Genomic DNA, 25400 nt, shown 5'->3' on the forward strand with positions numbered 1-25400 from the left:
GACTTTAATCAATTATGTACTTTATTCATTTACAATAAATGTCAGAAGATACGTCAATCAAATTGGAGGTAAGGGCATAACTGTCTAATATTATTTTGAAATTTTGGTGAATAGTAAAGGGAAAATTCAATATTTTATTTTTTTCTATTAATGTTTAATAGAATATATTTTGGTAGCGCAAGACTATATCTAAACGGTAAGAATATATTTTGGTAATTTGCTGAATAGGAGGATAGTTTAAGAGATTTACCATTATTTTAACACAATATAAACCATAAAGGAGCTTAATTATCTAAACCTCAACCATAAGGTAGTTTTAGAATTTTATGCTTGTTTTCAAGTTTTCAATCATTGTTTCGAAAAATTGGCGGGGTTTTCTCATTGAGTCATATGTGCTCGTTTCTCAATTCTCAGTTCTTCACGCCTTCCTCGGTTCGCTTCTCTCAAGTCAAGTGCCGATAACGATATTCAATTTCCGCTACTGCTTGAGCCTTAGAAAGTTAGAATTCGATTGAATCGAAATGGTTTTCCTTCATCAAGTTTCTTCTAGGAAGAGGCCAATCGCCGCCGCTGCTCCGGCCGTCTCCACTGACGCGCCTTCCAGAACCTCCTCTAAATCCACCTCCTCCTCTCCCACCTCCAACACCGACAATAACAAGAACAAAAGCAGCAAATGTATAGAGAAAGGGAGAAGAAACGAAGAAGAAATTCTCATCGAGAAGATGATTTCGGTGCTCGCGGACGCAGGTTGTACTCTCCACAATCCCGGTGGTCCTCCATGCCTCCCTGCAGACACCCATAAACTCCGTCGTCATCTCGACCACCGCTTCTCCTCCGCGACCGGTGCTTCCCTTGTCTCTGACTTCCTTTCTGGCTTCAATTCTTACATCCAAAAGCCTGAAAATCTGCGAAGGTTGGTTAGTTCTTCGTATATATTCGTCCCGGTTTTCTTCAAACCACCAATAACTCAACTAACATCACACTTATATATATATGCTCTTTCTAGGTTGCTTATACCTACATCTCGCGATGGTTCATCCCAAGGCGAGAGTCTGGTTCGGATTCTCTTAATGGTACCGTCCATCCAGTTGCAGCTTCAACAAATGCTACTGGAGAAGCTCCCGGAGTACTTCGATGTAGACACAGGTTGCGCTCCCTCACTCGAGGAGGATGTTGCTAGGCTCATCGTGAACCATTTCCGGTGGCTCGATTTCCTCGTTGATTCTAAGGTTTTTACGGATAAGTTGCTGGAAGTTCTTTCAATTTGTCCCCTCCATCTTAAGAAAGAGATTATTGGTTCCCTGCCGGAAATTGTTGGAGACCAGGATAACAAAACGTTGGTTGCTGCCCTGGAGCAGATGCTACAAGAGGATTCTGGGGTTATTGTGCCTGTAGTAGATTCCTTTTCCAATCTTAATTTGGATGAGCAGTTGCAGGAGCAGGTTTTCTGCTATTCTATATGCATATTTATTTTCTTTTAGATTTTGTGTTATTTGAGAAACAAAGAGAAAGCTGGTAAAATCTGTTGAAATCTAAGCGTTCAAAATTGACTAGCTTCACATGTTCTAATGGACTGTAAATTTCTATCTTCTTGAAGGCGATCACCATAGCATTGTCCTGCATTAGGACCATTGATGCAGAACATATGCCATATCTGCTTAGATTCTTACTACTTTCTGCGACACCGGCAAATGTTAGAAGGATAATCTCTCAGATACGCCAGCAGTTAAAATTTGTGAGTGTTCCAGATCCCCGCACAGCAAGGAGCAAGAAACTCAAAGGACAATCACTTATGAACAATACTGAGGCTTCAATTCTTGAGGCTTTTCAGTCAAGCTTGCGGTTCAAGAATGTAAGATTTTAGTCTCATTTTGTTCATGCATTTTTCCTTTTTAAATGATTTTCTCTATTTTTAACTCTTGGTAGCTTTTATTACTGTAGATACTCTGTCAGGAAATCCTGAAAGAGCTGAATTGCCTTGATAAAGCAGAGAATCACAAGGTAATTGATGTATGGCTGCTTATGCTTATTTATGCAAACGGCGGGCCCATACAGAAGAGTATTGAAAAAATTGTCAAAAAGAAAATTATGGAAGGTCTTTTTCGAGAAGCTCTTTTTGATCAGTGCATTGATGGTCACAGGGAATTAGTACAGGTATTGTTTGTTGTTTTTTATCACATCTTAGTCCTGGATGCTAATGTTAAAGAGACTTTTCATTCCTACACATCTAGAGCTGCATTGAATGACTAATTATAGAAAAATGGGCACTTCATTCTGTGCTTGCAGGACTATTTCCCATCCTTCCTCTCTGTGTGCGAGTATCTTTTGTCATGCAAAGAACAAAAAGCAAGGGAATTTGGAATTCACTTGTATACATCACTGTTTGAAGAGTTCACTGATACTTACTCAAGACAGGAGGTGAGCATATCAACATTGATCCGTTATTCCTTTAGTCACTTAACCAACCTCTATGCTTTTAATGTTCAGTCTGAGTTTACTTCTTGGTGGTGCTTTTGTCCAGGTCCTTGGCTCCTTAGTTGCACATATAGGTTCTGGCATTAGCTATGAAGTGAATTCTGCTCTGGAGACCATGGTTCTGCTAGCCTCAAAATATGCACAGGAACTGATTCCACTTTCTTCTTATATAAATGGTATTTAATCCACATCTTTAGTTACATATTCTAATTCAGGCATTGCCTAAATCAGCCATGTTCTCTTCTTGTTCAGGTATCTTGGATTACCTGGAAGGGTTTAATACTGGAAATCTGCACAAGGTTTCTGTAGCTTTTCATCTCTGTTGTCTTTAACACACACACACACACACACACACACACATCTTATGTGCTGTTTCATCATCACTTTCAATATGCAGGTCTATGAGGTGTTTAGCCATTTGGCACTGTCTGCTCGATCCAGTGCAGATTCCTTTGGCTCTTCTATTGCAAATGAACTATTGATGATTGTAAGAAAGCAGGTCTGTTTGTATGTTAGGTTTTTCTGTTGGATAAAACCTGATTCTGTATGTCAGTTTGCTGTGCTTTTCCAATCCAGTATGTTGAGTTTCTAGTTTTTTTTTTGTCTGGATTTCCTTTAATAAAAAAGTTTTAATGTTACCTTGTTTGCTCTGTGCTTTAATACTACAAGGCAGGTTGGTAATCCTGATATGAAGTATAAGAAGATGGGGCTAATTGGAATTTTAAAGTTAGTTTCCCGTCTTGGTGATGCAAATTATGCTACCTGTTTATCCTCATCTCAGGTAGGACTCAAGGAGTCAAGGTCATTTCAGAATGTTCAGCCTCCTTACTTGCTTTGACCTATGTTGGAATTCATATTGTATTCTTAGTGTCTCTGAATGTGCTATATTTTGTTCATATCCATGTCTAAACAATGCCGTTGCGTATCTGAATGTGAGTGGTATGGTATTGGATACAATATTTTTAGAGATTTGTGGACACAAAAAATTATGACTGGTGAAAAATTGAGCCATATTATGCTTCCTAATTTGCACTGAAGGAGCAATAAGCAATCACACTTAAATGTTGAAGTAACCATTTTGAGACAAGGTCCAGCTTGGCTACCTGCTGATGTCTGTATCAGAATGATTGTAATGTTGCAAATACTTGTTTACACACAACAGAACCTTGGATGGGAAGAGCAGAAGGCTATGCTGTCCAAAGCAGCATTGTTTCTGGCATTCAAAATTTTCTAAGCAATGATGGAAAATCCGGAAAAAGAGTCTTCCCTTCAATAGTTCAATCCAGCTTTTCATCCATTCAGCAAATTGAAATATTGATTGGAATGCTAGAGAGAAGGATAACTCAGACTAAATGCCAGTTGCTCTTTCATACTGCAGCAATCATGAGGGTGGAGATCCACCTCAAGTTCACATAGTGAACAAGCTGAATTTGTTATTTTTTTTTTGTTCTAAAATGGTCATTCCTAACTGCTAGTTCATTGAAGGTATTCTTTCCAAAGATTTTATTTTTCTATTACTATCTAGATGCCATGTTAACTTCAGATCATGGCCAGAGAGGAATAAATCTCCTGCTTTCAGAGGATGAGGCATCAAGTTTGGATGCTTCAGTACTCCAACCTAACAACAGCAAAATAGATTTTTGAAAGAAATGTGCAGAGTTCATTGTGGAACCCCTATATTTCTTTAGGAGCCAGTGACTCATATATTGCCAATCACCAAGAAGGATGTTAATCTTCAATATTGCATTAACTGCTAACAAACTTGAGGTTGTTAACCAAGGTCTCATTCCAAGATCTGAATAACCAATGAGAACCTCCTTGGTTTCATAGATTGAAGAAATGATTTAGAGGTTGGATGTGATACTTCATAGTGTGAAACCATTCAATGAGTTCGTATTGCTTTCCTGAACTAATTTTGAGCAGATTCTCTTCATAAAGATATCTTGTCTTGGTAGAGGATTCCATCTCCAAGACCCATTAGTTGAAGATCAGGATTGGAGAAGTTAGATTTGAGAGGAAATACCTTAATTTCATTATAGGGCCCATAAAGAGGATAGTTATAATTGACAAGGTCCCTGTGTACAAAGTAGAAACCCTGTTTATATTTTGTCTTTTTATAATTAGATGGCTCCATGATGGACAAGGCCTATGATGGTGGTATTGGCCCTTATGGTTTCTAGAAATGCCTGGTTTGAAAACTCTTGTGGGGTAAGGGTTTATTATATAACTTGAGACCATTAACATAACAATTAGGAAAGGGGGAGTTTTTCTGGAAATATCCAAGCAGTTATGTGACTTATGTCATAGGTGGGGATGGTGAGTGGCTATGCTAGATAAACACTTTAAAATGGGGACATTGTGATAAATAAATATTGAGATTGCAAATCAACCTATAAAACTCATTGTCATGGGACAATGATAAATAAGTATGGAATTACATAAAAAGTATAAAAATATAATAAAAACAATAAACTAAAGGAAAACTATGTATTTCGACTGCTGCTACAGTAGTCCGAACAGGAAGAGGAGAAGAAGAAGAAGAAGAAGAAGAAGAAGAAGAAGAAGAAGAAGAAGAGGAAGAGAAGAAGAGGGGTCAGTCGAAAATCTGATGGTTAACCCATTCAGTCGACCCCCTTAATCTATATTAGCTTCTAATCATGTTTACAAAGACAGAAATGCCCTTACTTAAGTGTGGGGCAGAGTAACTCTAATAACACAGCCACATAAGCAAGTTACTTAATAAACAGAAGAAGACTAAACTACCCCTATTCGACACATCTTAACACTCCCCCTCAAGCTGGAGAATATATGTCATATAATCCCAACTTGTTACATAGATAGTTCACTTTCCCTGAGCTTAGAGCTTTTGTAAACAAGTCTGCCCACTGGTCATTGGAGCTCACATGTTCTGTATTTATCTCTCCGGCAAGAACCTTCTCTCTCACAAAGTGGCAATCAACCTCTATGTGCTTTGTTCTCTCATGAAAGACAGGATTGGAAGAGATATGGAGTGCAGCTTGGTTGTCACAGTACAATTTCATAGGTTTATCCATGTGAAACCCAATTTCTTGTAGAAGATTCCTCAGCCACACTAATTCACAGGTAGTGTGAGCCATGGCCCTATATTCGGCTTCAGCACTGCTTCTGGCTACAACCGTCTGCTTTTTACTCTTCCATGTTACAAGGTTTCCTCCCAAAAATGTGCAATAGCCTGTAATAGATCTTCCGTCACTCACTGAGCCTGCCCAGTCTGCATCTGTATACCCAACTACTTCAAGTTTTCCTCCTGGTTTATACAATAGCCCACGGCCTGGAGCTCCTTTCAGATACCTCACAATTCTAAGGACTGCATCCCAGTGAGGTATACGAGGGTTCTGCATGAATTGGCTCACCACACTGACTGCAAAGGAGATGTCGGGTCTCGTGATAGTTAGATAGTTCAGCTTTCCCACTAGTCGTCTATACCTTCCAGGATCTTCAAATACTTCTCCTGTATCACTGCTCAACTTAACATTTGGTTCCATAGGGGTCTCAGTCGGTTTTGCACCTAACAGTCCTGTTTCTTCCAATAGATCAAGGACATATTTCCTTTGACACAGATTAACACCTTGTTTTGACCTGGCAACCTCAATTCCCAATCTTCTTCCCCGTCTTGAGATCCTGAAAAACACAAGTGGAAGGAAAGAAGGTAACAGAACAGTTAAGAGCTTTGGTTATTTTACTAACAGACATAAGATTGAATGGAAACTTAGGTACATATAAAACGGATGATAAGGGGACAGAAACCAAGTCAACATTACCAACACCACAAATGGGAGATGAGGATCCATTGGCAAGTGTAACAGTTTGTGATGTGGAGGTTTCAGAAAGAGAAGAGAACACACCTGGAGTCCCGGTCATATGATCTGAGGCTCTAGAGTCAATAATCCAGGAAGGAGTTTTAGATGACATGCAAGCAATACCTGATTGGGCATATGTGGCAGTGGTATGCTGTGAAGTAGTTTGAAGGAACCGTTCATACTCATCACGCGGAACACTCACCATCTCCCTCCCAGAAGTAGATGTAGATGTGGGAGGTGTTCGGTCTGCCAGTTTACTGTCACTAATAGCAACCTCGCCTGCTACAGCATGATTAGCCCATTTAGAGGGAGGGCCATGTAGGTCATAACAGAAATTCACTGTGTGTCCATCCCTACCACAATGAGTACATTTCCTTGTAGAGTTATTTTTTTCTCTACCACGGCCTCCCCCTGAATCACGGCCACCCCGACCAATCATGGAATTGCCACGGCCCCCTTTGGAATGACCTCCCCCTCTTGTACTATGTCCACCACCTCTAGTTGTCACAAGTGCTGATCTATCATACTGTGTGGGGTTCTCTGTCTGGCCCAAAGAAATTCTACGAAGTCTTGAGAATACTTCCTCAAGTGATGGAAGAGTAGAGCCCCCCAATATTTGAGCTCTAATTGGTTCATATTCTGACTTCAGCCCCACTAAAAATCTTGTAACATCAAGTTGCTCCTTTTGCTGTTGCTGAACTTGAATATCTGAAGTAAGGGGATGATAGACATTGAGTTCATTCCTTATATTCTTCATGCAGGCATAGTACTCTTCTAGTGTTTTGGTTCCTTGTTGTAGATCAAAGTACTCCTGATACAGCTGATATACTCTTGTTGTGTTGTCTTGTCCAGAATATAGCTTCTTAGCATGCTCCCATATATCCTTAGCCGTATCAAGGAACATGAAGTTGGCACTGATTTTGGGTTCCATACTATTCCACAACCAAGTCATGATTTGAGCATCTTCTTGTTCCCAATCATCAAACCCTGGAGAGTCAACCGGTGGCTTCTCATCTCTTACATGCTTTACTTTCTTCTTTGCCTTGAGAAAAACTTCCACTGATTTAGCCCATGGAACATAGTTCTCTCCATTTAGCTTAATTGAGGTCATTTGTACCCCTAGGTAGTCGGAGGAAATTACTACACTAGGTTTCTGATCATTGTAGCCATCTCCTATTGCTGCCATTGTACTCTTTCACAGTTGTCTCTAACTTTACTTCTCAGCTACAAGCTGATTGATGTTGTTCACAGTTTGATATTTCAGCACCTATTGCAGTCTCTAAACACCACAGTGGAAGCACACACTTGTTCTTATTCACACTACTGCTGACTTCACACACTTACGTCCCACATAAGAATCAGTTTACCATTCATTAATCACAAGTAGAGGCCCTCTTACAACCACTCAAGCACCACAACACAGCCAAATCTGCTGCACCCAGTTCAGACTTGTTTAACACACTTAAGAGGGCATTACACAACCACAAGGAGTTCGGCAAGTTCACTGCATTCTACCTTACACCACTCAGCCACTTACAACAGCCCTAACACCATTCGGCTACTGCACACACAGCTATTCAACAACTTACAGCAGCCCTACACCATTCGGCTACTGCACACACAGCCACTCAACAACTCACAGCAGTCCTACACCATTCGGCTACTGCACACACAGCCCTACCTAGGGCAACAATGAACCTAGTTCTCTAGGTTCTACTCAATACCAACAGCTTCTTGTAGGGTTTCTACCCAGAAATATAAGTAACACTAGAAGAAGAGAGAACCGACCTTCCTTTGAGAATATCAATCAACCATTCACTGTTGAAGTTACTTTCCTTGTTGAAGAGAGATGCGCAGCAGAGAGACAAGCTGTAATGTTTCTGACCTAGGGCGAACCAGTCCTCTCCATCGACTGACCAGAAACGAAAGTGAAGAGTCACGAACAACACTGAGGTGCTTTACCAACTGACTTAGATCAGGAACCTTGCTCTGATACCATATTTCGACTGCTGCTACAGTAGTCCGAACAGGAAGAGGAGAAGAAGAAGAAGAAGAAGAAGAGGAAGAGAAGAAGAGGGGTCAGTCGAAAATCTGATGGTTAACCCATTCAGTCGACCCCCTTAATCTATATTAGCTTCTAATCATGTTTACAAAGACAGAAATGCCCTTATTTAAGTGTGGGGCAGAGTAACTCTAATAACACAGCCACATAAGCAAGTTACTTAATAAACAGAAGAAGACTAAACTACCCCTATTCGACACATCTTAACACTATGAAAATCAACGTTTTTGACTCGTCATTAGATGTGCTCTTTCTTATTGTTACCATGTTTGGAAGTGGTAAGTGCTGATGTTTTTTGCTAATTTTTTGGAGCATCATTAATATTCTACAAGTACTGCTGTGCTTCATGCCAAGTGCCAAGTGTTGGTACTGTATCAAGGTTTGGCATGGCTAAATCCATTGGTTTTGAGCTATCCTGGTAAGTGGTAGCAATGATTAGTATCCATGCAGCATCAAAGTGTTGGTCTTAGTATTTTCTTCTGTTGATATGGGTAAACTAAGCATGTTGAAGTATCTTGGTACTAGATATTGGATGTACTTCAATAAAGTAGCTTTAAGAGGCCATCACTTGCCAATGTTTAAGCATGGATAAATCCATTAGTTTCAAGCTGTCTTGGTAACGATCAATAGTATCCATGTGGAATCAAGTATTGGTCTTAGTACTTTGTTGTGTTGATGTGGGTAAGTTAAGCATGTTGAAGTATCTTGGTGCTAGGGATTGGATGTAATTCAACAAAGTAGCTTTAAGAAAACCTCAGTTGCCAATATTTTATGCCTTGTTTCAATTTGACAAATAAGCCATAATCTTATCTTAGTAGTGAAAAAAACCATAATCTTGCGCCTTGTCACCTAGTTGCCAAGGCAACGAATTTTTTAAAATAAATAAATATATATAAATCCTAGGGTAATAGTAATAAGCAGTCATTTTTAACTAATAATCACCATAGTCCCCATGAAATAAGTATAAACCCCATATCAAAATTCAAAAGATAGAAAATCAACATATTTATGAGAAGAAAAATAAGAAAGGAAAGGAAACATACAAAACATAAGGGCTGAGCCCTTGTTTTTGTCTTAGGAAGAAGAAGAAAGAAATCCTATTTGATTGTTCTTGTCTGTCAATTGGATAAAATCTTCAAGTTATTCTATTCAGGTTTTAAAGTCTTAAAAAGGTTCAAGACTATGTCACTGACTTGTGTATTGATTGAATCCAAACAAATAAGAAAATAATAAAAAGAAACTAGTATAAGAATAACAGTGTTAATACTATAAACCCACAATATGAATAAGTTAGTCCAATAATATCTATTGTACTACTATTAATAACATAACATAAAATAAAAAAATAAAAATATGTGGTGTCTTGCATATAAATATGTAGGTGGTTGGGTGAGGTGATCTTTCAAGAGTATTGCCTAAGTGTCACCTGGACAAGTGACAACTATGGTCTTATCTTTTCTGCTTGTCATAATTGAATGTCATGCATTGCTAAATAAGTTTGTCTTCTAATCTATGTCCCTTTTAATTATAGAGCATAGCATGCATTGACTATTCTTTTATACCCTTTTACAGAAAACAAACTCTGAGGAGGCTATGGAACTTCTGAAAACAGCTCTGGATTCTTGCAAACTATTGCCCTTGCCATTGATTTTGTTTTATGATGAACTGATTCAACTATTGGAATCTACACCTCTTAAGCCAACAATTATGGAATGGTGAGCAATTATGGATAGTATAATAGTCTATCATTGAAATAGTTTATGTTGCAATTTAGGATGCATTTAACTGGTTTGCTTATTTTGTTTAAACTATTTGGATGATATTTCTGTGTGTCTAATTGCGTCATGTTGAAATATATATTGCAGGATTGGCAAACATGTAGGAGAGTTTGAGTCAATGTTTCTCTCAGATCTTGAAGGAGGGCAACTGCCCATCAAGGATTCCTATTGTGGTTTGGATGGTAAGTCTCAGAATTGCAACTTCAAACTATTGGTACTTTAAGACATTAAGTCTGCATCTTGAAGTTCTCAAAATTTTTTTGTAGTTGATCACAGTCAGTGTTCTGGTTCTATTGCAGGGGAACTGTGGATGAATTTGGATGGTGATCTATCTCCTATCTGTTTGAACATTTTGCCACTAGTTTCTTCTTCCTTACAGTAATTTTTCTGTCACAATTTCTTTGTATTGAAGTATGACTTGAACTAATTGTTCATCATTAAGGGTATCTGAACACTGCAATATTTTGTTTGCAGGTCTTCATCATCTTTACAAGTTCTATGTGCTAACTTTCTTTTACTATCTGTTGTAAGCATGCGCTTCCCTTGATTACTTTGGGGACATTCATAAGAGCACGATAAAAATTTTGAAATTGGAATTGATTTTTCCTTTTCTATTTTTGATGAATAGGTGGAGAGGTTGACTAACCAAGGATCTCTCGGAGGCATTGATGCATTACTTGGCTGTCCTTTACATCTTCCTTCACCTAAGGTGAGGCATTGGGTTTTTAAATAAATAGTGTTACCCTGGTATGTGTTAGGTGCAAAGTATTCAGCTATCTAAAGGTATTTATCACATCACTAGAAATGGCACATTGGCCACGACAACAAATAAATGTTAAATTACATAATTTTGTTTTTGTGCTTTGTGACGCTGCTCGATCCGAGGTGGTGCATGAACCGAGGAAGGCAGTTAGATAGTCCTTGCCAACAGGGCGGAGCCGAGGTGGTAGGACGAAGTTGCGCTTCAAGACCTGTGATCAAGAAAGGGAAGTCAGAGGCCCGAGGAGTTATCCCCAGGTAGGCACTCCGATGCTCAAGTCAGTAGAAGGTGGTGGATGGTCGGGTCGAGCAATAAGGGTACTGGTCCGAGCAGAGTAACAGTATGAGTGCTAGAAGTTGGAATCCCTCACCTTGAGAGGGAGATACCTTTTTATAGCCAGAGATCTATGTCTTGGTCAGATTGGGCTTCTGGGGTTGCTGGGATGAGGTTAATTGTCGAGGTCTCTGGGATAGAGTCCTATTCCCCAGTGGAGTTGTCCTCATCCCTCCTTCTATCCTTGGTCGTGCTTATCCGCGTGATGTGTAGCTGGCGTGGCTGAGTAGATAAGATGGGGGGCTACTGTAATAGCGTAGCACGGCCGGGACCGCGGAGCTGGTCGGTTGGTGCCGACGTGGCCGGGGTGACCAGGTGATGATTGGGCGGCCACGTGTCGCCTGAGGCCAGCTCAACCATGACCCGAACACCACTCCCCCAGTTCCGAAGTCGAGGAATGAAGTGCTCGACCGAGGTTTAGCGCGGCAGGGTGCTTTGTTGCTCGGCTGAGGAACTCCAAATTGAAGTGTGGTTGAGCGTCTGATCCACTTAGTATTCCTCGGTGCTTGTCAAAATTTGGGATCCGCACAAGGTGCGTTGTGGCTGAGGAGTTCTTCGATCATTGGCTATGGAACTTCAAGAATTCTAGCTTTGGAATCCGAAAACCACTCCCCCAGTTCTGGAGTCGAGGAGAGGGAGTGCTCGGCCGAGGTATTGTGCGGTCACTTACTCCTGCCAGGTGCCGAGGAGTTGAGTTGCTATCCGAAGTCTGGGCCTCTCTGATGCTCGGCGGTGCTGCGCCGCGGAAGGGCTCTTCGTTCTTCGACTGAGGAACTTGTGCTTGAAATTTCGAAATCCGAACACCACTCCCTAGTTCCGAAGTTGAAGAGTGGAGTGCCCGGTTGGGGTGCAACGCCTCCTTTGGTCAGGGTCCATCATTGGGCGTCTTGAGGAGACCCGAGAGGCTAGTTGGACCGGTGGTCTTAGGCGGACCGTGGGTGTCTGTAGTGTTGGTTGGGTCGGTGCTTTAGGGTGGACCGGGGCAATTAATGTCTTTACTGTTGCTTGTCAAGATCGTCGCTTCGGTTCCCGAGGCTTCGTGCGTGCAGTAACAGTCGCGCCGATTGGTCTTCCCGAGCTTCGTCAGAGCGGCGCTTGATCTCTACCATTGATTTGGCTTCGATTCATGCTTTTGGGGGTTATAAGATGGGCAAAAATTGGAATGTTACACCTGACCCCTAGACTCGATTATGGTACTACACTAGGTGTCTAATTGGGCTGCCTTTGAGACGCCAATCAGTGAGATCCTTAGAAGGGGTCAAAACCTGGGTATGTTGGGGCAATCTGAGAATTCATCTAGTGGGTGATCATAGTGACAGAATTAGCCCCTTTATCGGATAAAGTGAATGATCGGGGAATGCACTCTCTCTGATGGAAACCTAAACTGCCGGTAGTTGATTTCAAATTGTTGAGATTTGTTTTTTGCAAAATATATTTATATAGAGATATACATATATATTATGGTTTCACAAAATGTTTGCAAAAAAGTTTTAATTCCTGGGATTCATGTGAGTAGAGAGTGCAACACTGTACATTGCAGCCGATGAAGAGGTCCTCTCTTGTCGGGAAGTGTATGATCATTAAGGGTTGAGATGTTAAGTGTAAGACCATTGAGGGTTATACCTGATGGGATAATCTTGCATCTGCCCACAGTCCTTGGGCTTTCACAAGATGGCTGGACCCAAGGACCATTTAGTGTAAATGTTGGGCCCATTGAGAGCCCATACTGATGGACTCAAGGGTTCAGTGTGTTTTGCAGTGAATTCGGCCAGGCCTTGTAACAAAGGCTGGGCTGAACCCATGTGACTGATGTGTAGATCAATGCTAGGGTCCCACGCCATACAAAGAGAGACAAACTAGCCAGCATTTAAAGGGTAAAGTGAGCAGTGTGACTTAATGGGCCTAAGGCTCATTTCGAACAGGGCTTAAGTGATTTAGTTAAATGGGCGAATTTGGGTTTATAATCTGATTAGGATTAGCAGTTGGATAAGATAAGTCTTATCCACTTGAGATCTAGATCGAAATATCAAATTTGGATCAAGAAAGTCATTCCTAATTGGATTAGGAAGCTGATCCAGGGAAGGTTATAAATAAGGGGGCAAATTCTATAGAAACTTCACTTCTTTTTTGCAATCTTTTTTCTCCCTTTGCTCTTGTTGCCCTGCCTAGTTCGACCTCCACCTCTTGGAGTGATCAAGAACTGTTCTTGGTATTGTTTCTTGGTGAAGAAACAATCTGAAGTTGTGCTCGCACAACCCTACACGATTCTTACTGAAGAATCATAGGTTCTTGCTAATCCTGCCTCAACATTTGCTGTGTCATCTTCAGTGGAGGCGGATTTGGTAATCTCTTTGGGCATGAACACCTACGTTGGGAGTTACTGCTATTCCGTATCAAGTATATCCCTACATGCTTCCTTTTGGTTTCAGATTTGGCTTGATTTGTTTCAAGAGCGAACCTTGAAAAATGCAATTTTTCTAAATTAGGGTATAGGATTCTCAGATGGGGGAAAGAAATTTTTGAAATTTTGCCCAGCCACACTGCATGGTTCGGCCATCCATATGATGGATCTCCCATCCCTTCAAAATCCAGGTATGAACTTCTTTGGTCATAAATTTTAGGTAGTCCCAAATACTTGTATCTGTTCATTGACTACTAATATTTGGTCATAAATTTTGCTAATGAATACTTGTAGTCAAGGTTTTTGCTTGTCTAACCAGAAACCTTAGAACCCAGGATGTTTCTCTTCCTCCTACTACATATATGGGTTCAATGGTGTTTTTCATGTTTGTTTTATTAGTTTTTCTATATGGGTTCAATATTAGGGTCATTCTAGATGAGGCTTCACCTTTTCAAATTATTGTAAATAGTAACTTGATTAACTCATAATAGCCCACTGCTTCTTGAAGATTCCCTATTTGCTTTTTGTTTGATTCTGATTCCTTTGACATATCATTAAACACTAAAGAACAGTTCTTTTCCTTTTTCTTGTCTTAATCTCTTCTGTAATTCAAGATACAAAGTTATTACTTATTAGCACTTATGGAATGTTCTTAGTTCTTACGGGCATTCAGCTACCTAGGGCTGTCTGGTTGCAGTATTTCCATGTATTTGTGTGATATATTATGATGATTACTCTTTTGTATTTGAACTTGAAGGGCTGTTTTATGCACGTTGATTTGTAGAATATTGAATGTTTCATGTTTTAAGTTTTAACATGCATTTGCTTTGTGCATTCCAGTATTGTGTTGGCCCTTTATGGCAGTTTCTGCCTGGGAAACAGAAGCAGGCAGTGTGCCTATCTCTCTATTATGCTACTAATTGGATAAGAGAATTGGTAAGTCTGGAGATGTATTATTGTTCCCATCATAGAGCTGGATGTGGTTGAATCATAGATCTCTAACATTTCTGATTCTACTGTAGCTTAACGCCTTCTGTACACAAGTTTCTGGAACGGTTGATTATGTAAGTCAGTCTACAAGAGATGAGATAATTACAAAGTTATTGAAGCGCTTGAGGAACTTGGTGTGAGTATTTGGCACTGATTCTCCAATTTGTGTGAAATAAAAAAGATATAATAATGAATCTTGGACAATAATGCAATCTCATGTTATACAATAGCAGCAACAAACACTAAATACATTCCCTTACTTGTTTTAGGAGTTCAAACTTCTAAAATCAAGAGTAAGAACAACTTCAACATATGTTATATATCCTACTCATCTCCTCCTAGAAGTATCAATACTGCCAAATAAAGGAAAAGGAAAAACCTATTTCCAGTTTAATTGTACTGTTTTTAAGTGGTAACTGGATAGCTGCAGAATTGTCTTGTTCTGCAAACAATTCCTACTTGTCTCTTTTGATTTCACTCATCGTGAATTCGTGATACAACTAGAATGAAATCTATATAGCTAGTTTCCTTGGGTTTTTAGAATAATTTGCCATTATACTTCTTTCTCTTTCTAACTTGTTACATTTGCATGTTTGCATGCAGTGTTTGATGTCTCTGCTGAAATTATTAAAACAATTTTATGTCAAGTTGCACTATAATCATGGATATCAGTATATCTGTTCACATATAAATGAGAAGAATTATAATAGTGTGTGTCATGGAAATAACTGCCAAAGAGGGATGGTTGGAGGGACAATAATTGGTATTACATAATACTACAGTGCTTCAAAAGCCAGACCACTCATCAAACCAGAAAGCTGTCAGGTTTCCTTGTTCAACTGTCCAGTTCCAAAACCAAACACACACATGCAAAAATGCTGTGATAACCAGACTGGACATCAAACAGGAAAGGGGCCTGGTTCCAGTTTTACCTAGTTTAAAACAACTCAAGTCTAAAACCATCTAGTTGTCATTGAACCAGATTAGGTTCCTTTTCTGGTTCAATGAGGTGGTCATAGCAAGTTCTTGACAAAAGGAACATCTTTCATGTAGTGATATGTGGTTGATCCTAGAGTAACTTCTGACCATTGGCTGATCCTTGTTGGCAAGGAGTTGGGAAGTGCGGGTCCAGCTCCTTTTAGATTTGAAAATATGTGGTTGTGTGCCATTTAGGATTCCTTAGGAAGGTAAAGGAATGGTGGGACGAAATTGTCCCCAGGGTCAATTGGCAAGGAATGAGTTTCCATAAGAAGCTCTAGGATTTGAAAGTTAAAATTAAAAACTGGAACATTATGGAGTTTGGGGAACTTGAAGAAATAAAGCAACCGTTGATTGAGCAAATTGAGGAAATAGACTCGAAAGAAGAGAGGGGTCCCTTTGTTGATAATGACGAGGAGCAAAGATGATCCCTAAGGAATCAATTGGAGGACATCTTGTTCCAAGAGGAAATGAGTTGGAGACAAAAATTGAGACATAAATGGATTAGAGAAGGTCATAGGAATACAAAGTTCTTTCATGCAGTGACAAATGGGAGGAGAAGGAAGGATTTCATTTCGAAGTTAGAAGTAGGGGGTGAGACTTTTACGAGACAAGAGGAGATTGTTGGGGCTTTTGTGGATCATTTTAAAGCAATTTTTAGAAGACCTCTAGGAAATAAAGTTTGGTTAGAAGGTCTAGAGTGGCCAAGGTTAGCGGAGGATATCAAAAAATGGTAGAAAGGAAGTTTCAAGTGGAAGAAATAATGGAAATGGTGTTTTCTATGGACAAATCAAAAGCTCCAGGACCAAATGGATTCACGATGGCATTCTAATCAAGATTGTTGGGAGATTTTGAAGAAGGGCATTCAATTGGTGTTCAATGAATTCTTCTAGAGAGGAGTTATAAATCCGGGGCCGAACCACCTTTCTTGTTTTTATTCCCAAGAAGAGTGATGCTGTCCATCCAAGAGATTTTATACCAATAAGCTTGGTGAATAGCTTGTACAAGATCATAGGAAAAGTGTTGTCTCTCAGGATTAGGCAAACCTTTCCCACCATCATTGCACTAAATCAAGGAGATTTTGTGAAAGGAAGGTGTTGCTGCCTAGGATGGGCCGAGGGCAATAGGGTAAATCTGCTTCGGAGCCGAGGGCTGGCTGATAAGTTCGAGGTCCGTTGTGGCTGAGGGCCTGTAGGTCAGACCTGTGAAGAGAAAGGGAATGTTAGAGGCCCCGGGTGCTAACCTAAGGCGGAAGCTCCGACTATCAAGTTCGTATGGGTGTGACGAAAGGTGGATGAGGCCTGAGGCTAGGATACTCAGACGAGGCCACAAGGGAGGCAAGGAAGTTCTTAGCTGTAGTGATTCTAGATGCTCACCTTGGGGGGTTACCCCCTATTTATACTTGAGACCGCTTGGAGGTAGGTGGACGCAGACGACTAGGATGTGGTCCGGCCTTGAGGGCGTGACCATTCGAGGCTGTCGCGTGTGGCCGCGCTATTGGCCCCGCGTCGTGCGCCGACCTCCGCTTTGCACACGCTCTCATTGGATCCGTTCTACGCGTCGCCTTCCGCCACGTGTGTGAGCCATTGGCCTGAGCTATAAGCGCCTACATCATTTGCCCCCACTCTCGAGGCCGTGGTGGAGGTCTTAGCTGAGGACCCTGGCTTCGGCCGAAGTGAGTGCATTATCTTCACTTGGAGACGCTGATGGGCCTTCTTTGATGAGGGCCTCGGCCTCGACTTCGGATTATCGAGGATGCACTTAGTCTTTGATTGCGGTGGTGTTGACTTGGGCTTCGATTCCCCCTCCGAGGAATGCTGTGGTGATTCCGTCGCGTGGAGGCCTCGACCTTGGCTTCGACAAGTTCGGGCCCGTGTTGGATACGGGTACGAGGGGTGCTTGCGCCCGGGTCCTGCACTTTACAGATTTAGTGGTGAATCTGTATGAGTCATCGACCTCGACTGGTGGTCGCCGAGGGTGACGCTTGGTGGCAGGTCATCGTGCATTGACCGTGCGCAAGACGGGTCTTGCTGCTGACAAGCTGTGGACCGTATGGGGGATGGATTTCTGCATTGGGTACAAGCCGTGCATGCTAAGGGTCCCCGCACTAACAGGTCCGAACCGTGCTCGAGATGGGCTCCATGTCAGGGCCGTGCATGGGAGACAAGCGTTTGGTTGGCCGGGTCGCGTTGCTTCCGATTCAGGAGCGCTGGGCGAACCAGATGACTCATTGAGTAGACCGGTTGACTCGTTTGGCGTCGTTTCGTCTTCCAGAGGCTAGCGACGTGTGTTGGTTGCTGGATTGGGCCGTAGAGGTGGTCACTCCGTGATTGTTGGATTGGGGGCGATCTAGGTCGTCCGTTTTCCTTTAAATAGGGGACTTAGTCGAGTCCTCCTTCACCATTTGCTTCCAAGTGCTATTGCTCTCAGAGACCTCGACTTTCTTTCCTGCTTTCCTTAGAGTTTCCCAGATCTCTTAGGTAAAAGACTTCTCTTGCTGCCATGTCTTACTCAGACTCCGGCTCAGAATGCTATAACTCCCCGACCCCTCGGGAGCGAGCTCCTTCAGACTTCTACCAACAGTAGTGGAGGCTACTTGGGTGAGCCCGAAATCCATACTCTGAGGCCCGAGGTCGAGGTGCTAAGGGGGAGGACTGCTTCTGTAGGCGCTGAATGCAACTGAAGGGGTGATGATTCTCCCCATGAGAGCGTCGGATCTACAAGGCCAAGGGAAGCCGAGGGGTCCTTGGGGTCCCCTGAGGTGGTCGAGGGCGAGGAGGTTCCCAAGCTCAGTCCGAGGGTGGTGGCCGAGTATGTGGCCTGAGGGGTGACGGTGGGGCGTCTTCCCCACTCCGAGCTGGATAGCATCCTTGGCCTGGAGCAAGTGAAGGCCCTGCCAAGAAGTAATTCATCCCTCGGACCTATAGGCTTAGGGTTTCGGATACCGGTGATCGACCGTGGATGCTAGAGGAGGGGGAAGCCTGTGCCTACCAGCACTACTTAGAGTTTGGCCTTAGGTTCCCCCTTCATCCCCTTATCCCCGAGCTATTGAGGTGGTATGGCATCTCGATCAGACAATTGGCCCCCAATGCCCTCAGGACCATCTTCGCGGTGTTGGTGATGTCTCAACTCCGAGACGTGGAGCTAACTGAAAAAATCTTTAGGGCTATGTTCGTGGCGAGGCCACACCCTCAAGAGGCGGGCATATACTATTTGCAGGCTTGCCGCGGCCGCACTGTCGACAACTCTATGTCCGTCCACCATTGGGATAGCAAGTTTTTCTTTGTCTCTTTTCTTGGCCACGCGGGATGAGAAGGAATTGCGGAAGGTCTTGGAGGAGGATCTTAAGGCTGAGAAGGCTCTCACCACAGAGCTAAAAGAGGCCTTGAAGAAGGTCGATGAAATGCTGAAGCAGTCCGAGATAAGGCACGTCCAGCTGGACGGGGTCCTGGCGGCTGTTCGGGCACAAGTGGTGGAGGCCGAGGAGAAGGCTCAAGACAGCATCGAGAATTGGAAGACGACTGTCGAGTATCAGCATGCCCTCACCAACTATGGGGCTGACTCCTACTTGGAGGTTATTGAGGACACCAAGTTTCAAGTGCTGAAGCTGATGCTTGACTTCCCATTGGACAAGATGGGGGCCCCAGAAGTTGAAGTCCCTCTTGCTGCCGAGGTCCCTTCCGCTGCCGAGGTTCCTTCTGTCGAGATCCTAGTTGCTGACGTCGTCGAGGTTCCTACTCCCGTCGAGGACACTGCGTAGGCTGCTCCTTGTTCTCTTCTTTGCTTTTTTGTTTGAGTCATATTTGTAAAGGGCTTGGCCTCCCCCATTTGAGGCCAGTTTTTGTAAAGCTGACAGGAAATACTGAATGAAATACACTTTTTGCATAACTTGTGCCTTTACTATCTGTTTTTGTACTTGTTTTTTTTTTTTTTTTTTTTTTTTTTTTTTTTTTTTTTTGCTTAGGGGCCGATGCCCCCTTCCGAGAGGTCACAAGTAGTAAAGAAGTTATCCGAGGTGGCTTGTTACTTAGTCGTTCGCTTAGGAAGCTAAGTTAAAGGAGTACATCCAAGGCCGAGCTATGCCGCCGAGGGGTTCGGGGCCCCTTTCCTTAGCGAGGAGGAAAGGGAGGCGAAGGCCTTAGCTCTCTTGGTTTGTTTTCCACCCCATCAAAAATTGGTTGGACGAGGCTGAAGTAAGCCGCCGAGGTGTTGGGGCGAGGGGTATGCCTTAGTAGGCCTGGTTTGGCTTTCCTTAGGGATGTTTGGGGTGTGAGCCTTCGGGCGACCGAGGCCACGGTGTGCTTCCTACTTGACGAAGTACTTAGAATATTTTTTAGTGTCTTTGTTCGCGATGGGCTGAGGTCTTCGACTGATGCTTATAGCCGAGGTCCCCATTGTTCTTTGCCTTAGTGCAAAGGCTTAGTAGGCGTATGGTCCACAAGGAACCATATGACTAGGCTGTCGTCTAGTCTAAGCGTGTAACCCCGGGGGAGGTTGTATGCGTTGGCTGGTTGTGTGGTCGAGGGGTCCTGGCAGTTAGCGAATAAGAGGATAACTCTTATCCACTTAAAGAGTCTAGAGATCTAAATAGAGATTTGGATCAAGGAACTCCTAATTTGATTAGGAATAACTGATCTTGATTTGTAGATAAGATAAGGGATTATCCTTATCACTTAAAGAGTTCAGATCCAAGTAAAGATTTGGATCAAGAGACTCCTAATCAGATTAGGAGACCATCTCTTTAAGGCTATAAATAGGGAGCAAGGCGGATCTGAAAAACATACAACACAGAAGATAATTCAGTTTGATTGTTTCTGCCTTCAGTTCTTTTTCTCCCTGCTCTTGCCGCCCTACCCTGTTCGATCTCCATTTTCTTGGAACTGATCAAGATTAGATCTTGATATTGCTTCTTGTTAGAAGAAACAATTCTAAATCTGTGCTCACTACCCCATTCGATTCTTACTGAAGATTCAGAGGTTCTTGTGAAGAACTACTTGTTGATCCTGCCTCATTTTAAGCTGTGTCATCTTCAGTGGAGGGAGGATTTGGTACACTCTTTGGGCGTGAACACCTGCGCTGGGAGGAGCTTATTGCGTGGATTCCGTATCAGGTATATCTCTCTCTAATCTTGGTTTCAGATTTTGTTCGGTTTGGTTACAAGAACGAACCTTGAAAATGCAGTTTCCTAAATTGGGAATACGACTCCCGGATGGGAGTAAAAAAATTTTTGAAATTTCGCCCAACCTTCTTGCTGAGTTCGGCCATCCATATGATGGATCTCCTATCCCTTCACATCTATGCTTCTTGGAGTATTATAGGAATCCCTATGAAAGAAGAAAGATAATAAAAGATTTCTGTTCCATTAACCCATAGGCTGTTAACCTAGACACAAAAACAAAATGTCAATAAAGAGGGGACTCTAAAAGTAGAAAGGGCATCTAACTCAAGATGAGGAAAGCAAAAACACTTGAAAGATATAGTCATATAGAAACATGTATAATTATTGTTGATAAATTTTCAGGTAAGCATTTTTTTTTTCTCATTTTAAGTGCCAATAGTTGCTTAGTGACATCTATGGAATCTGAAGAAGAGACAAATTATTTTAATTTTCTGGCATGTTAACATGTTATTATAACAGCAAACAAAATGTAAAGTGGTCATCATTTCATATGGAAATGTGCCTAGCGGTGTTACCAGAGAGATCTGAAAGTATAAGTGTCTAAAGTTGCATTTGTTACTTTTTGTGAATACCCAAGAATTAAGATGTTTGATGTCTCTTTCTCTATTTAAGATCTGTAGTAGTGCATACTTTCACATGTATGCCCTTTTTCTTTGAAGGAGTCCTTTTACATATATGTCCTTGTGCATGCTCTCTAATTTAAGCAACTTTTATTAGACCTACTAAATCCATTTGAATCAATTCAGAATAATGTTATGTAATATCAACGAGCATTATGTTTCTCATGGCTTTGTCTAATACCAATAAAGAATCTGAAGAATCTAGCTAATGCAGTTTTGTGGAAAGCTTACTGGATATCACCCTCAAATCGTACCCACTTTCCCTACCTGAGCTTCACCTTCCTGTGGGAAATTCTGAATCTTTGTTCTTAAGCAAGTCTAACCATTTGATGACCATGGACAAAAAAATTGAGCAAAAGAAAGTATGTGGAGCTTCAAAACGCAAAAGAAACTCAAAAGCACCAGAAAACTCAGATGTTAATGGGAAACTCAAGCAGCCTACAATTTTGGATGTGCTGAGAAAGGCAGGAGGTGTAACAAGTCAGGATGTCCCAGATGAAGGTTCTTCCGGTCCCTCACATAAGGTATCTCAGTGTGGAGAAGACCATACCCGTGACTCTAATGAGCCAAGTCTTGTAGAAATTTCTGCAGTGACCAAGGTTGTAGATGCACAGAGATTCAAATTCCGGCCTTTACTAGTTGATTGTTTATATATTTTAAACTTTTCAAAGGTATGTACTTTTAACTCTACTACTAATGCTGAGTTGAATCTTTTTCCTGTAATTTGGTAATGTACTTGTTCTTTAAAAGTGTATACATTTCTCAACAATTCAGAGAGAAGCTATGTTGAAGTTTTTGATATCTTATCATTCATAGATACAAAATTAATAATCAATTTTGAAATTAGATCAATATAATATTTATAACCAAAATAGGCTTCCATTTCATATCATCACATGCCATCATCTAAACCATGTCTCAACTCTCAACTATATGGGGTTGGCTGCATAAATCCTGTTCTGCCATTTTGTTTTGTTCAATACCATATCCACTGTTAAACTGTGAGACATTAAATCATATCTTACTATTTCAACCCATATCTTTTTTGGTTTGCCCCTAGCTCTTCTAGTCCCTTCAACTTGTAACAAATTACTTCTTATTGGTGATGTAGATGGTCCTCTACACGTGCCCAAAGCATCTTAGTTTGCTTTCTCTCATTTTATAACCTATTTAAGCTATTATTTGGTTCTTTTGAATGAGTTCATTTCAGATCCCATCCTTTCAACTTCCCACTCATCCATCTTAACATTTGCATTTCTGCTAGGGCATGTTGTTTCTTGGCTTCCCGATACTCTACTCCATCTGTTGGCCTTGCAACTATTTTATGAAAAATTCCTTTTAGTCTAAGTGGTGTTCTCTCATCACACAAGACTCTGGATGCATCCCTCCATTTTGCCCATCCTACTCTACTTCTATGGGTGACATCCTCAATTTCTTCCCTGTTATAGATTATCGAACCAGGGTAATGGAAGATGTCTGATGAAACCCCTGTGAACTAAGCTTCTTTGAGAGAGCTCTTCCTCTAGAAAAAAGAGAGAACAAAGTAAGGGTGGGAGGGGGAAAAGAGAGAGAAGAAGATGAGGAGAATGTGTTAGTTATGATTTCTGATATCCTACTCTCACTACACCCTGACCCTTTGATAGACTCGATGCACTACTCTTATCATCATTACATTCACATTATGCATGGAGAGAGTCTTGGCATGGTTGCGTGTATAGACATATCGCAAGGGAAGAGTGTAAAGTTTTGGGCTTGCATTAGTGGTTGCTTCCTGGGCTTGGTGACCTACATGGGCCTACTGGCTTAAGGCTGGAGTGCCTTCTTGGGCTCTAGCATTTCCCCCACCCTTTAGTTTAGCCTTCCCACTTGTCGGGGTATATTGGACCATTGCACTAGGGCTTGTTTTACAATTTTCCGGCCCACTTTCATCCAATGGATGCCCTTAATGTTGTTGGGCTCTATAGTGAGAATGGGTCGAATGGGCCTTAGTGTTTTTTATTTCTTTTAAGTAGTGTTTAAGGTTATGAGTCTTAGTTATGGGCTTTCTTTTTGTTTTCTTTAATTATTTCTTTAGTGCTGGCCGCCCCATTAAGGGCATCCAAGTAATTGTACTTAATTTTAGAATTAAGTTAATAAAATAGATCAAGGGGGCTAGAGAGAGAGAGGTTCGAACTCTTCTTTTCTCTCTTCTCTTCTTCTTCTACAACCTATTGTTGAAACCTCTTCCTTCTCCTTTCTCTCCCTTTCTTTCTTTTCCTATGTTTTCTGAATTACTATAGATGTGTTTCTCAACTTGGTATTAGAGCAGGTTCTCACTTTCGACTTCTTTCTCTTTTCTTTGCCCATACACTACACAGTGTGTATGGAGAACTGATTGGTTGATCAATCAACAACTTATGCAGCCCAGTTAGGAGGGTTTTTGGAGAGTTTTTGTGGAGGTTTTCATCCTTAGTTGAAGCCCAAGTAGGTTCTTGGAGACTTTTCCCGAAAACCCTAGATAACTGGAGAAATCTTGTTACATGTTGTAGAGACAATTTGAACCAGGTGCTTGGGGATTAGAGGTAAGCCTTTTGATTTCTATTGAGCGGTTTTGGTTGGATTGAGTTCTGGAACCTCTAGTAGGAGAGGTTGAAGTTTCTCTCTTTCTCCCCATCTTGTCGGGTCCTGTGAAACCCTATTTTTGGGAGGTTGAAGGGTTGTTCTTTGCTCAAAACAGTAAATCTAGCCTAGTAAAACCCTAATTTGATTTTCATTTGCATCCGTTCACTCAATGGAGCAAACTGGAGGAGAGACCAAATATTCCACAAATTCTGGGTTTTGACATGGGGGGCTAGTGGAGAATCTTTTTGGGGCTGTGACTACTGTGAAGTTAGATGGGACCAATTATATAGCTTGGTCTCAATCTATTAAGATACATGTGTGTAGTAGAGGAAAATGGGGTTACATTACCGGGAGCAAGAAGAAACTGGAGGAGGATGATCCTACCTATGAAAGGTGGATGTAGGAAAACTACACAATAGTGGGTTGGTCAGTGAATTCTATGCAACAACACATTAGTCAGCATTACCTGTGGATGGAAACTGTAAAAGAAATGTGGGATAGTGTACAAGAGACCTATTCTCAAAAGCTTAATGTTGTTCGGGCCTACAAATTGAAGCATGATGTGAATAATCTAAGACAGGGGGAGGAGCCCTTAGCTGTCTACTTCTCTATGTTGGAATTTCTTTTGCAAGAGATTAATCTAATGGAGACTGTTGTTTGGGGTTGCACAAAGGATGCAAAAACATATAGGAAGTTGGTGGAGAGAAATTGGGTCTTTGAGTTCCTCACTGGACTCAACTCGAAGGATGATATTGTGAGGTAGAATGTTTCAGGAAAGGATGAGGTGACTTTGTCTTAGGTGTATGCTATGGTGAGCAGTGAGGAGAGCAGAAGATAGGTTCAGTTTGTCGAGCCGCAGGTTGATCACTATGCCAATGCCAAGATGAAGCCAAAGGTTAACACTGGGAAGAAAGATGTTATTTGTGAATACTGCAAGAAGCCTAAACACACTAAAGACACTTGTTGGAAGCTACATCTAGAGCTCATTCCTGCCAGACTCAAGAAAGAAAATGGTGGAAAAAGGTGGAAATGCAAATGTAGCCACCTCCTCACAAGGTGAACAAGGATAGGGTGGAAAGAAGTTAGTGGGAGAACAACTTGCAGCCGCCAGGGCTGCGTATGAGAAGTATGGCTGAATAATCAGTCATTTGGAGTCCATTGCTACATCTCATTCAGAGACCGTTCCTTCCTCCACATATGCTCACTTAGGTATTCGTGCCACTACACATCATGTTTATGCCTCAGGTACTCATAAAACCCCTTGGATAATTGATTTTGGTGCTTTTAACCATATGACCAGTGTTTCACAGTTATTCATCTCGTACCAACTCCTTTCTGTCCAAGATAACATATCCTTTGCTGATGGCTCTCTTGCCCCTATCAC

At 41.7% G+C, this 25400-nt stretch overlaps 1 protein-coding gene across 2 annotated transcripts in view; it reads left to right on the top strand.

Annotated features, from left to right (window-relative positions):
• Positions 1-323: 323 nt before the first annotated feature.
• LOC104590503 (fanconi anemia group D2 protein) overlaps positions 324-25400 on the top strand; it is a 52630-nt gene continuing 27553 nt past the window's right edge. Inside the window, exons 1-17 of one of the 2 annotated variants that reach the window (XM_088901958.1) lie at positions 324-913; positions 1007-1442; positions 1598-1852; positions 1942-2154; positions 2287-2418; positions 2522-2651; positions 2728-2774; positions 2873-2974; positions 3149-3256; positions 9949-10091; positions 10242-10336; positions 10454-10532; positions 10629-10680; positions 10783-10863; positions 14489-14584; positions 14671-14774; positions 21630-22086. In XM_088901958.1, coding sequence (XP_088758084.1) covers positions 522-913; positions 1007-1442; positions 1598-1852; positions 1942-2154; positions 2287-2418; positions 2522-2651; positions 2728-2774; positions 2873-2974; positions 3149-3256; positions 9949-10091; positions 10242-10336; positions 10454-10532; positions 10629-10680; positions 10783-10863; positions 14489-14584; positions 14671-14774; positions 21630-22086 — 2922 coding nt within the window. In that variant the 5' untranslated portion in view covers positions 324-521. The remainder of the gene's footprint in view (positions 914-1006; positions 1443-1597; positions 1853-1941; positions 2155-2286; positions 2419-2521; positions 2652-2727; positions 2775-2872; positions 2975-3148; positions 3257-9948; positions 10092-10241; positions 10337-10453; positions 10533-10628; positions 10681-10782; positions 10864-14488; positions 14585-14670; positions 14775-21629; positions 22087-25400) is intronic. The other variant, XM_010249193.3, reaches the window with a different exon arrangement.

Source organism: Nelumbo nucifera, chromosome 3, assembly GCF_055504915.1.
Source record: "Nelumbo nucifera cultivar China Antique chromosome 3, China Antique-T2T, whole genome shotgun sequence".
Taxonomy (NCBI): domain Eukaryota; kingdom Viridiplantae; phylum Streptophyta; class Magnoliopsida; order Proteales; family Nelumbonaceae; genus Nelumbo; species Nelumbo nucifera.